The 11,882-nt window shown below is 52.2% G+C and overlaps 1 protein-coding gene across 1 annotated transcript in view; it reads left to right on the top strand.

Annotated features, from left to right (window-relative positions):
• TPCN1 (two pore segment channel 1) overlaps positions 1-11,882 on the top strand; it is a gene marked incomplete in the record, with an annotated part of 99,292 nt that overhangs the window by 62,836 nt on the left and 24,574 nt on the right. Inside the window, 8 exon segments of the mRNA XM_027773129.1 lie at positions 595-683; positions 3,252-3,286; positions 3,727-3,785; positions 3,964-4,063; positions 7,929-8,045; positions 8,503-8,627; positions 10,080-10,128; positions 10,670-10,733. Coding sequence (XP_027628930.1) covers positions 595-683; positions 3,252-3,286; positions 3,727-3,785; positions 3,964-4,063; positions 7,929-8,045; positions 8,503-8,627; positions 10,080-10,128; positions 10,670-10,733 — 638 coding nt within the window.

Below are 11,882 nucleotides of genomic sequence, written 5' to 3'. Positions count from 1 at the left end.
GGGACTCTTTGCAACCCCCCCTGCCCCTCCTGGAGCTGGTTCCTCTCCAGAGCCCGTCATCCACCCACATGCCACAGCAGCGGGGCCAGCCCAGAGCAGGCAGCTCAGCTGGGTCCACGCGACACAGGCAGGCTCCCCTGCCGCCTCCGCCGAGGCTGTGGGATGCCATTCCAGCCCACACGCCTGGAGTTAGGTTTATTTTCGGAGACGTCATCTGGACAGTTTCTTGGCTGGGGTCCTCTGGGTGAGAGTGGGCCGGCAGTCAGTTCTTCATGCCCACTCAAAGCAGGATGTGTGTCCCAGGATGTGGAGACCCGGCCATGTCTTCACACTCCCAGGGCCGCACACTCTGCCTTCTGCTCCCTCCCTCTTACCCGCGCACCCCTGCCTGGGCTCTGCGGCCGGGTGGAGGAGGCTATGTGCACCTCAGTCCCATTCTTCCTGCTCACGCACTGAGCAGAGCCTTAAGCTGTCACTCCGGGATGCAGTGGATTGTGTGTCTCAAGTCAGGAGCACCGGCCCCCACCTGAACAAGCACACCCCTCCACCCCCGAGGAGCCCCGGCCTCCCCGACCTGTCCGTCTCTCACCCCAGGAACCTGCGGCAGATCTTCCAGTCCCTGCCGCCTTTCATGGACATTCTTCTGCTGCTGCTCTTCTTCATGATCATCTTCGCCATCCTCGGTGAGTGCCCTGCTCCCCGCCCCCCGGGACTCTCGGGAGGCAAGCTCCCCGCTGAAGAAAGGCCTAGCTTGACCGGGTCTGAGTCCCTTCAGGCTGCTGTGCACAATGCCAGACAGCAAATGGGACAGCAGAAATGTACTGCTCATGGCTGGGACGGCTACCATCAAGGCACTGGCACATCCGGTGTCTGGTGAGGCCACCTCCTGGTTCACGGGTGGCACCTTCTCACCATGCCCTCATGTGGTGGAAGGGGGAGGCAGCTCCCTGGGGCTCTGCCTGTGACGCGATCACCTCCCGAAGGTCCCACGTCCTAATACCATCACATCAGAGTTAAGGATTTCAACATAAGAATTTAGGGAGTTGCAGGACCTGCAGTTAGCGTAATGGCTGTCGCTGGACTCCCATGTAGTCAACAGCGGTTCGAGGCCTAGACCAGGTGGCTTAAACTCACATTGGGCACGTGTGCGTGCGTGCCCAAGATCCCTAGAGGAGAATGGAGGAGAAGGAATTGCAATGGGACCATCCCCCCTGGGGGGTGATTTCTCACTTTCTGTCTCTCTGTCTCTCTCTGTCTTTCTGGTGAGTGCACATGCGCCATAGCAAAAACCTCTCCAAAAAGAAAAAAGAAAAAAAAAGAATTTAGGGAGGTGCAAACATTCGGACCATAGCAGACAATTTTAGAAACTTAGAAATGGTTTTATATATAATTTAAAAGCCCGTGGACCCACATTCAACTTAGGAAATGAAGTATTTAAAATAAAACACAAGGGGCTGGTGGGTGGTGTGGTGGTTAAGGCTCTGGACTCCATGTGGCCTTCCATAGTTCGAGTCCTGGACCTGGAGGCTTGCTTTCTCACTTACCCTTTCTCTCTCTCTTTCTGTCTCTCTATGGTCAAACTCAAATAATAATAATAATAACAAATGTAATTAAATAAATAAATAATTTAAACAAACCAAAAAACAGAGGACAACTTCATAGTGCAGTGGTTAAGTGTTGTACACTGGGAGCTGGATCCGCTGTGGCCACCCATGGTTCAAATCCCAACCCTGGTACCTTGTGAAACATACAGGGTGTGTGTGTGTGAACCCAAAATCCCGAAGGAAAAAGAAATGGAGGAAGAACTGCAGCATGATCACCCCCCACTGGAGGGTGATAATTGTTTTTTCAAAAGAGAGATTTATGCCATAGTGTATGTGCACTCGCCAGAGAGACAGAAAGCTAGAAAACACCCCTCTGGGGGGAGTGGCCATGCTGTGATCCCTTCTCCTCCAATCTCCTCTCAGAATTTTGGGCACTCACAGACACGTGCCTGGCATGAGGTCTAAGCCACCAGGTTCGGGACTTGAACAGTGCTCGACTACGTGGGAGTCCAGTGACGTCATCATTATGCCATCTGCTGGTCCCTGGGGAATGGACTTCCCCAAGGGCAGCGTCTCGCCCTTGCCCTATACAGGAAGCCAAGGACTTAGGACTGGCCCCTCCAGGAGGGAGGAAATGAATGTTGTCCCTTCCAGGGGACCTTGGCTATGGAGAAATCGTGGGACCCCTTGGGAAATTCACTTGGCTGTCATGTTCTCAGACCAAAGATTGCAAATCAGCATGTGGATTCCAGATCCAGTCGACAGATGGGTTTCTTTTGGCCTGAACACTGGAAGTCAGCATTTTCAAATTCGATTTTACACAAAGATGCAGTACAGGTTTCTAGCCTGTTTTCTTTTCTTTCTTTCTTTTTTTTTTTTTTAAAAAAATTGCCAGAGGTTCTATGTGCTCACCAGAGGGGGAAGGAGATGGAGAAGCACCTCCAGTGGGGTGTAGTCACTCTGCAATCCTTCTCCATCCCGTTAGGATTTAGAGGACTTAACACACGCACATGCACACACAGTGTTTTTCAAGCTGTTGGGGTCAGGGTTCAAACTCTGGTTTGCCATGTAGGATCCGGTGCCCTTAACCACTAGGCTACAGGGCTAGCCTCCCCAGCCCTTTTTTTTAAAAAAAAAAAAAAAAAAAAAGAATTATCGCAGCCGGCAGGTGGCATGGTGGTTAAGAGTGCTGGACTCCCACATGGCCAACCACGGTTTGTGTCCCGGACCTGGCAGTGGCTTGCTTTCTCACTTTCTCTCTTTTTCACTCTGTCCCTCTCTGGTCAAATGTAAAAATAAATAAATAATAAATAAACAAAAAAAAGAATTATTTAATTTTATTTATTTATTTTTAATTTGACCAGAGAGGGACAGAGTAAGAGTGAGAGAGAGAGAGAGAGATTAAGCTGTCGGGTTCAGGACTCGAACCGCGGTCGTCTATGTGGGAGTCCAGCACCCTTAACCACCATGCCACCTTCTAGCCCCTCCCAACCCTTTTAAGGAATAGCCTTACCAGTACTCAGGCTGCCAGCAGCTGGGCCCAGCAGCACCTGCTGCTGTGGGCAGAGCTCATACTGTCCGGGGCGCCCCTCTATACCTCTCTCCCCTCCCACTGTGCTCATTTAAATTTACGCAGCTCGTCCTTTTGACACCTGGCTTGGGACCTGTGCCCTAACCTTTTTGGTCTCTCTTCCCATCACTTTCCAGGCTTCTACTTGTTCTCCCCTAACCCTTCAGACCCGGTGAGTAATTGATCTGCTGAGTAATTGATCTGCGTGTCTCTCTCTTCCTTTGCCTGAGGCCTGTCCCTCAGGCCCGGTGGCAGGGAGGACCCCATGGCTGTACTCAGGAGGGAGCCCTACCTGGCTTCCCCTCATAGCTTACTGTGGCACCCAGAGCCCTGTCACCCCTTCCTTGGATCATGTTGGGAGCCCAGAGTGCTGGGCAGAGGAGCGGTGGAGGGGGCCACGCTAAGTAGAGGGGGCCACTCAGGTGTGCTCCTCCCTGGGAAGGGCATATAGTTTCCTTCGCCAGAGCCTCGGGTTCGAGAAGGGCAGAGGGTTGCTCTTCCCCTGCTGTCCAAGCCCTCTGGGCTTCCTGGGGAGGAGGCGCGGGTTCACGAGGAGGGGCGCCCACGGCTGTTCCTGGTGGGGCGCACTCGCTGACTCCGGGCCCCTCTCAGTACTTCAGCACCCTGGAGAACAGCATCGTCAGCCTGTTTGTGCTCCTGACCACGGCCAAGTGAGTGTGGGCTTCACCGTGCCTCTGCCCTCGCGGCTGCCCCGGGGCCGGGGCCAGGGGGTTGGGGAGGCAGACGGAGGCTGGGGAGGAAGGGGCAGGAGCTGGCTCTGCACAGCCAGCGTTTGCGTAGACGGAGGCAGCCGGCCTGGGGCTGGCGGGTAACCCTCTTCACACGCAGCTTCCCAGACGTGATGATGCCCTCCTACTCCCGGAACCCCTGGTCCTGCGTCTTCTTCATCGTGTACCTCTCCATTGAGCTGTACTTCATCATGAACCTGGTGAGTGAGCATCCCTCGGGCTGCGTGGAGCAGTGGCCCCAGCCCATGTGACACTGGGCACCATGGGAACGCAGAGGGCGGGGCTGCGTGTCAGGGCAGGAAGTCCCAGGCTCCAGTCAAGCGTGTGTTGCTGAGAGGGCCCTGCCAGCCGCTGCTGCTCATGGTGCTGGATTTTAAGCCAAGGCCACCCACAGTTTTTATCGTATAATAACCATAAAAACTGACTATTTTTTGAGAGAGAGAGAGATTTTTTGCTATAGGGCGCACGCACTCGCCAGAGAGGCAGCGAAAGAGAAAAAGTGAGAAATCACCCCCAGGGGGGATGGCCACACTGCAGTCCCTTTCCCCCCTTTTGGGATCTTGGGCACGCGCATGTACCTGGTGTGAATTTCAAGCTGCAGGATCCAAGACTTGAACCACAGTCTGCCCTGCAGGATTCCAGTGCCTTAACCACTACACCATCTGCTGACCTGAAGCTGGCATTTTAAAGCCTTCCCTAAGCACCATGCATAATGAGGAACATATGGGGATGAAAACCATTTAACAGGCAGCCCTGGAGGTTCTGTTATTGTGATTCTCAATTTGCAGGTGAAGAGGCTGAGGGTCGGACTGGTAGCGTGGCCTCGCCCACACCAAACTGCTCAGGGCAGCCGAGCCAGGCTGGTCCCAGGGCCCTGCCCCAAACTACTCCATCCTGTCACACCCACATGCCAGGAATGTCTTGTGTGTCACAAACACCCGAAAACCCAGTGTAGGAGCTGGCAGTTGGCGTAACATCGCTGGACTCTCATGTAGTCAACTGCAGTTCAAGTCCGGGATCTGGAGGCTTAAACTCACACCACGCGTGTCTGTGTGGTGCCCAAGATCCCAAGAGGAGAATAGAAGAGAAGGGATTGTGGCGTGATCGTTCTTCCGGGGGGGGTGGGGAGGTGGTTTTTTGCTTTCTTTCTGGAGAGCATGTGATGCCCATTATAAAAATCTCTCTGAAAAAAAAAAGGGGGGGGAACAGGGAAAATTCAGTGTAGAATGCATTCCATCAAGAAGAACCAAAGTCACCGTGCCCACAGAACTCTGAAGGTGTTTGCGAGGCCTGGCTGGCCACCAGAACGTTCCCTGCATCGGCAGGTTGTGTATGACACCGGGCTGTGCCAGAGTCCTTGGGGGGTGGCATGTGACCAAGTCCTGTGTTTAATTTTATACTTCTGAGAGCATTCTCATGCCAGTAACCACCATCAGGCCTAGGGTAGAAATGGAAAACACCTTCAGGTAGACCGGTGGAAACTCCTACAAATTTGAAGTCTTAAAAAAATATATATTTTTTTTTTTGGAGAGATTTTCACTGTAGGGCACGTGCGCTCACCAGACAGACAGAGAGAGACATAGAGACAGAAAGCGAGAAATCACCCCCCAGGGGGGATGGTCACGCCGCAATCCCTTCTCCTCCATTCTCCTCTCGGGATCTTGGGCACGCACGCACACGCGCCCGGCGTGAGTTTTAAGCCACCGGGTCCGGGACACGAACCGCGGTCGACTACGTGGGAGTTCAGCGACATAGCCATTACACTAACTGCTGGTTCCCAAAGAAATATATTTTTAAGAATTATTTATTTCATTTTATTTATTGTTATCATTATTATCATTATTATTATTATTTTAATTTGCTACAGGACATGTGAGCTCATGAGAGAGAGAGAACAAGAGTGAGAAGAGAGAAAGAGAGAGAGGGAAAATGAGAAAGCAAGCCACCAGGTACAGGACTTGAACCGTGCCATGCTAGCACCCCAACCCTACACCATCTGCTGGCCCCAGAATTTTTTTTTTTTAAGAGACAGGGTCTTAGGACCAGCAGATGGCGTAATGGTTACGTCACTGGATGCCCATGTAGTCAACCACGGTTCAAGTCCTGGACCTGGCAGCTTTTAAAACTCATGCTGGTGTATGCATGCCCAAAATCCTAAGAGGAGAATGGAGAAGTGATTGTGGTGTGGCCATCCCCCCGGGGGGTGATCTCTCACTTTCTGGTTCTCTGTCTCTCTGGTAAGCACATGCACCCCATAGCAAAAAATCTTAAAAGAGACAGAGTCTCCCTATGTTGCCCAGGGTGACTTCCGTCTCCCCATCCTTCCATAGTTTCCTGAATAACTAGGGTTACAGGTGTGTGCCATGGTTTTTAGCTGAAAGAATATATTTAAAAATAAGGGTTTTTTTTTTTTTTAAGAATTATTTAATTTTATTTATTCATTCACTTATTTCCTTTTTATTTGACCAGAGCTGCTCGCTGGTGAAGGAGAGACAGTGAGAGGGAAAGTAAGAAATTACCCACCGAGTATTGGCCACGCCGCAATCCCTTCTCTTGAATTCTTCTCAGGATCTTGGGCACGCATGCACATGCGCCTGGTGTGAGTTTCAAGCCACTGGGTCCAGAACTCAAACTGTAGTCAGCCACATGGGAGTCAGGTGATATGACTGCTACTCCCTCTGCTAGCCTCCACTTATTATTATTATTATTATTATTATTATTATTATTATTATTTGTATTCCCAATTTATTATTATTTTTTTAATTTGATGAGAAAAAATGAGAAAGCAAGTTGCCAGGTCTGGCACTCGAACTGTGATCTGCCACGTGGGAGTCCAGCACCTTAACCACCATGCCTCCTGCCAGCTCCCCCAAAATAATTTTTTTTTAATTTTTCAAAACCAAAAAGAAGTATGGTGGATATTACCTCTTTGTATTTGTTTTAATCTGCAGTTCACTTAGAGCTCTGAAAATCTAGGGCAGGGTTAGCAAACTATGGTCTGCAGCCCAAATCCAGCCCGCAGCCTGTTTGTGTAAATAAAGTTTTATTGGGACACAGCCCATTTGCTGCATACAGCCTGTGGATGAGTCCATGATATAGCCATGGATTCGAGGCTCTGCAGCAGAGTCCATCTGGCCTTGAGAGTCTGGAAATATTCGTTATCTGGTCCTGTACAGGAAAGGTCCACTGGGGACTAGCAGATGGCATAGCAGTTACGTTGCTGGACTCCCACTTGGTTGGCTGCAGTTCAAGTCCCAGACACGGTGGCTTGAAAATCATGCTGGGCCCGTGTGCTCATGTGCCCAAGATCCCGGAAGTAGAATGGAGAAGGGATTGTGGAGTGGTCATCCCCCCCCGGTGGGTGATTTCTCACTTTCCCTCTCACTGTCTCTGTCTCTCTCTCTTTGGCGTGCACACGCGCCCTCAGGCAAAAACATCTAAAACATAAAATAAACAGAAAGGGTTCTTCCCAGTTCTCCGGCACCCCCCCATGGCTCTCTGGTAATGGCATTCCTCAAGGACCCCAGCATGGGGCAGTACCAGATTGCTTTTTTCTGGAGAGTAGGCCTCCTCCTTCCCCTCATTCCTGGGGCACACGTGAAGCTGTGACTCACCAAGAACAGTAACAACAAGGGCAGGAGGTGGGAGCGTCAGGCCCCTGATGGCAGAAGGGCCGTGGGCACAGGGGGACACATGGCCTCCTCACTGTCTTCCTGAGCAGGATCAGGCTTCAAACCTGGCGTGTCCCTCCTGCCTCAGCTCTTCCCAGGCTTGTCCCTGCCCAGCTGAGGACGAGTATAGGAGGACAGAAGGGGAGCCCCGAATCTGAGTAACTGTGTTTCAGTGGCTCCGCAGAGAGAAATTTCCCAGAAGCGATGAGTGGCCTTCCTCTGCGGGGACCTGGGATCCCCTTCCTACCCTGCGAGGCGGGTCACGGGGAACTCCTCAAGCCCCACTCTGAGTGGCCGGATGGGAGCCCTGCAGGAGGCCAGGATGAGCCTTGATCTCTCGAGGCCCGAGGCCCGCCATGCAGGGGAGCCAGGGTGCTGTGCTTTTCCTTCACAGCTCCTGGCCGTGGTGTTCGACACGTTCAACGACATCGAGAAGCGCAAGTTCAAGTCTTTGCTGCTGCATAAGCGAACCGCCATCCAGCACGCCTACCGCCTGCTGGTCAGCCAGCGGGTAGGGAGGCCCGGGCGTCCTGGGAGGGTGGCCCTTGTCTGGAGCAGCCCCTCAGCGTGACAGGGGCCAGCCAGTGCCATAGCACTACATCACTGGTGTCCCACATGGCCGACTGCGGTTTGAGTCCTGGACCTGGTGGGTTGAAAATCCCTCCAGACACATGCATGCATGCCCCAGATCCTAGGAGAATGGAGGAGACAGAATCGCGGTGTGGCCATCTCCCCTGGGAGGTGATTTCTCACTTTCCCTCTCACCGTCTCTTGTCTCTCTGTCTACTGCGAGTGCACACCCCTAAGGCAAAAACCTCTACAAAAAATAGAAAGAAAGCAGAAGTCAATACCTGGGGAGAACAAGCGCCCCTGGTGTGCCCTGGGGTCCTCTGTGCTGGGCATCCACAGGGGCTCCCCAAGGGCAGGGGCAACCCGGGTTCCACACTGCCTGTCTCCCTCTCCCCCAGAGGCCCGCCGGCATCTCCTACAAGCAGTTCGAAGGCCTGATGCGCTTCTACAAGCCACGCATGAGTGCCAGGGAGCGCTACCTGACCTTCAAGGCCCTGAACCAGAGCGGCACACCCCTCCTCAGGTGAGCACCAGCGCCAGGGAGGCGGCGACCCAGACAGGCCGTCCGAGAGGGAGCTGGGCCAGGCACCAGGAGGTGGGCAGGCAGAGAGGCCTGGTAGAGGCTTTCGTTTTCTTTCTTTCTTTCTTTCTTTCTTTCTTTCTTTCTTTCTTCCTTCCTTCCTTCCTTCCTTCCTTCCTTCCTTCCTTCCTTCCTTCCTTTCTTTCTTTTTTTTTTTTGTGTGTGGGTTTTTGCTATAGGGCATGTGCGCTCGCCAGATAGAGACAGAGAAACAGAGCTGAAAACCACCCCCAAGGGGGGATGGCCACATCGCAATCCCTTCTCCTCCATTCTCCTCTTGGGATCTTGGGCACGCACGCACATGCGCCTGGCGTGAGTTTAAGCCACTGGGTCCAGGACTCGAACTGCAGTCGACTACGTGGGAGTCCAGCGACATAGCCATTACACCAACTGCTGGTCCTGAGGCTTTGGTTTTCTAACGGAGGTTCTCGTATGTGTAGACCGTGTCTGTCAGGATTCTTTTGGCTAATAACAAGTCCAGCCCTAAGCCGGTTCGAGCTGGCTTGAGAAAGGCATCTGTGGGCTCCTGGAATGGGGCGACTCAGCCGTTTTCCCTTGAGTCATGAGTAGGGTGGAGTCGGCCCACGTGAGCCAGCTGGACAGAGAAGGCCGAACACACTCACGTGCACACGCACACACACACACACACACACACTGGCACAGCCTCCAAGACCCGCGCCTTGGGGTCTGCGGCCAGTATTGGTCTGTACGCTGAGAGTGACCAGAGCGTGTCGATCTGGAAGGAGGCAGATCCGCCGTAGAGACGGGATGTATAAGCTCTGGCTGGGCTGAACTCACGGTCCCAGCTGTTTGTGAAGGCCTCTGCTGAAAGAGGCCGAGGTTCTGTCCATCTAAGAGTTCTAGTACTCAGACCAGCAGATGGAGTAGCAGTTATGTTGCTGGGCTCCCACATGGCTGACTCAAGTTCAAGTCCTGGACCCGGTGTCTTGAAAATCCCACAAGGGGCGTGCGTGTGCGTGCCCAAGGTCCTGAGAGGAGAATGGAGGAGAAGGGATTGCGGTGTGGCCACCGCCCTGGGGATGACTTCTTACTTTTCCTCTCACTGTCTCTGTTTCTCTCTCTGGTAAGCACACATGCCCTAAAAGAAAACCAAAGAATTCTAGTACTCCAGGGGCTCTCTGCAGGGGAACGCTGCCATCGGTAGTCAGTATAGACCAAGTGGATTGAGTCTTCAGGGTATCCGGAGGACAGAGGTCAGCAGAACGCTTGTTGCTAAGGTTCCCCTGGGTTCAGGCGTGCTGGGACACTCTCAATGTCTCCTCCTCCTTGCGACCCTTAGCCCTGCAAGGTGACCATCAGGCGAACCAGAGAACAGAAGCTCAGTGGAAATGTCTTCTCATTTTCTTCTTTGCCTTTTCATTTTGCTTATGACAGTCTCAAGGACTTCTACGATATCTATGAAGTCGCCGCCTTGAAGTGGAAGGTGCGTGCTTCTGGGAGAGAAGAGGGGTGGGCAGGTGGGTGCCCAGGTGGGTGAGGAGGACCAGAGGCTCCCTGAAATTCAGCTGTCTCCCTGCCAGACAGGCCGGCTCTCAGCTTGGCTGGTGCACGTCACGGGGAGCAGGACCCTTGCCCCGTATCTGCCTATCCATTTGCGTCATGGTGTAGCGTCATGGTTCAGAACCCTGGGTCTCAGTGAGAGCCCCTTCATCACTGTGCGACATCAGGCCAGTGCTTGGGCTTTTCCAAGGCTGCTCTCACCTGTCAAATGGGATCACGGTCCCTACCTGCAGAGCTCCTCCCAGGATTATACTGAGTGGTTGAAAAAAATGCATCAAGACTTTTCCAACAACCCAATATAAAGAAATGCCCTCGTGTGAAATGCTGTTTGGAAATACCCCATCAACAGTGGCTGTCCCTGGCCAGCAAGGGAGGACAGCCAGTGTCCTGGCCCCTGGGCTAGGCCGGGCCCGTGTGCTCGTGGCCCTGACACCCCCTCTCCTATGACCCTGTCACCTTCCCAGGCCAAGAAGAACAGAGAGCATTGGTTCGATGAGCTTCCCAGGACGGCGTTCCTCATCTTCAAAGGTGAGGCTGACCCGAGCCCCGAGTCTTGGCAGCTGGGGGTAGGGGGAGATCTCCAGAGACCAGAGTGAGGGTGATTACCCCAAGCACTAGAAAGCTGAGAGGGGGACCAGAAGTTAGTGTAATGGCTATATCGCTGGACTCCTACGTAGTCGACCGCGGTTCGAGTCCCGGACCCGGTGACTTAAACTCACGCCAGGCGCGTGTGCATGCATGCCCAAGATCCCGAGAGGAGAATGGAGGAGAAGGGATTGCAGCGTGGCCATCTCCCCTGGGGGGTGATTTCTCGCTTTCTGTCTCTAAGTCTCTCTCTGTCTTTCTGTGGAGCACACGTACACACTAGCAAAAACCTCTTCCAAAAAAAAAAAAAAGACTAAGACCATTTGTGGATTTTTCTTTCTACAAAAGCAATTGATACTCGTTGAAGAAAATTTAGAAAGTCAGGTAATGGGAAGAAAATGGAAACTTACCACCCAGAGATAGCCACTGTTCATTTTCTGATGCATTTCCTCCTGTCACTAGTTACTTTTTTGTGCCTTTTTTTTTTTTTAAGAATTATTTTTTTATGTAATTTGATTTTTTATTATTATTTTTTAGTTTGACCAGAGAGAGAAAGGGAAAGTGAGGAAGCAAGCTGCCAGGTCTGAGTCTTGAACTGTGGTCAACTATGTGGGAGTCCAGTGCCCTAACCACCATGCCACCTGCCGGCCCCTCTTGTGCATTTTTATAAGAACAGTAGTGTGACATCAGCTGTTCTGTGCTATCACCTGCCTTTCATCTGCTAGAACACTTCTACTCCCTTCCTGTAGCAGGGTGTATTGCTAGTTTGCATGACCCCTTGCGTCCTAATTGCAGAGTTTTCAAATGTGACATTTTCAGATCAGGTGCCCGTGTTATTTCCCATCAGGTGCCGTGTAAGTTGCAGCCACCCCTTAGTTGAATATCAGACTCAAAGTTCCATGTGGGAATATGGTTCGTGTATGAGTAATTTCTTGTGGGAAAAAACTAAAGCGGGATCTGAATAAGAGTGAAGATGGAATATTCTATTGGGTTGTTCGAAAAATCATGACATACATATATATATATTTTTTTTTTGGAGAGGTTTTTGCTATAGGGCGCATGCGCTTGCCAGAAAGACAGAGAGAGACAGAG

This window comes from Tupaia chinensis, unplaced genomic scaffold, assembly GCF_000334495.1.
Source record: "Tupaia chinensis unplaced genomic scaffold, TupChi_1.0 Scaffold000323_1, whole genome shotgun sequence".
Taxonomy (NCBI): domain Eukaryota; kingdom Metazoa; phylum Chordata; class Mammalia; order Scandentia; family Tupaiidae; genus Tupaia; species Tupaia belangeri.
This window is presented reverse-complemented; position numbering and strand designations above follow the sequence as displayed.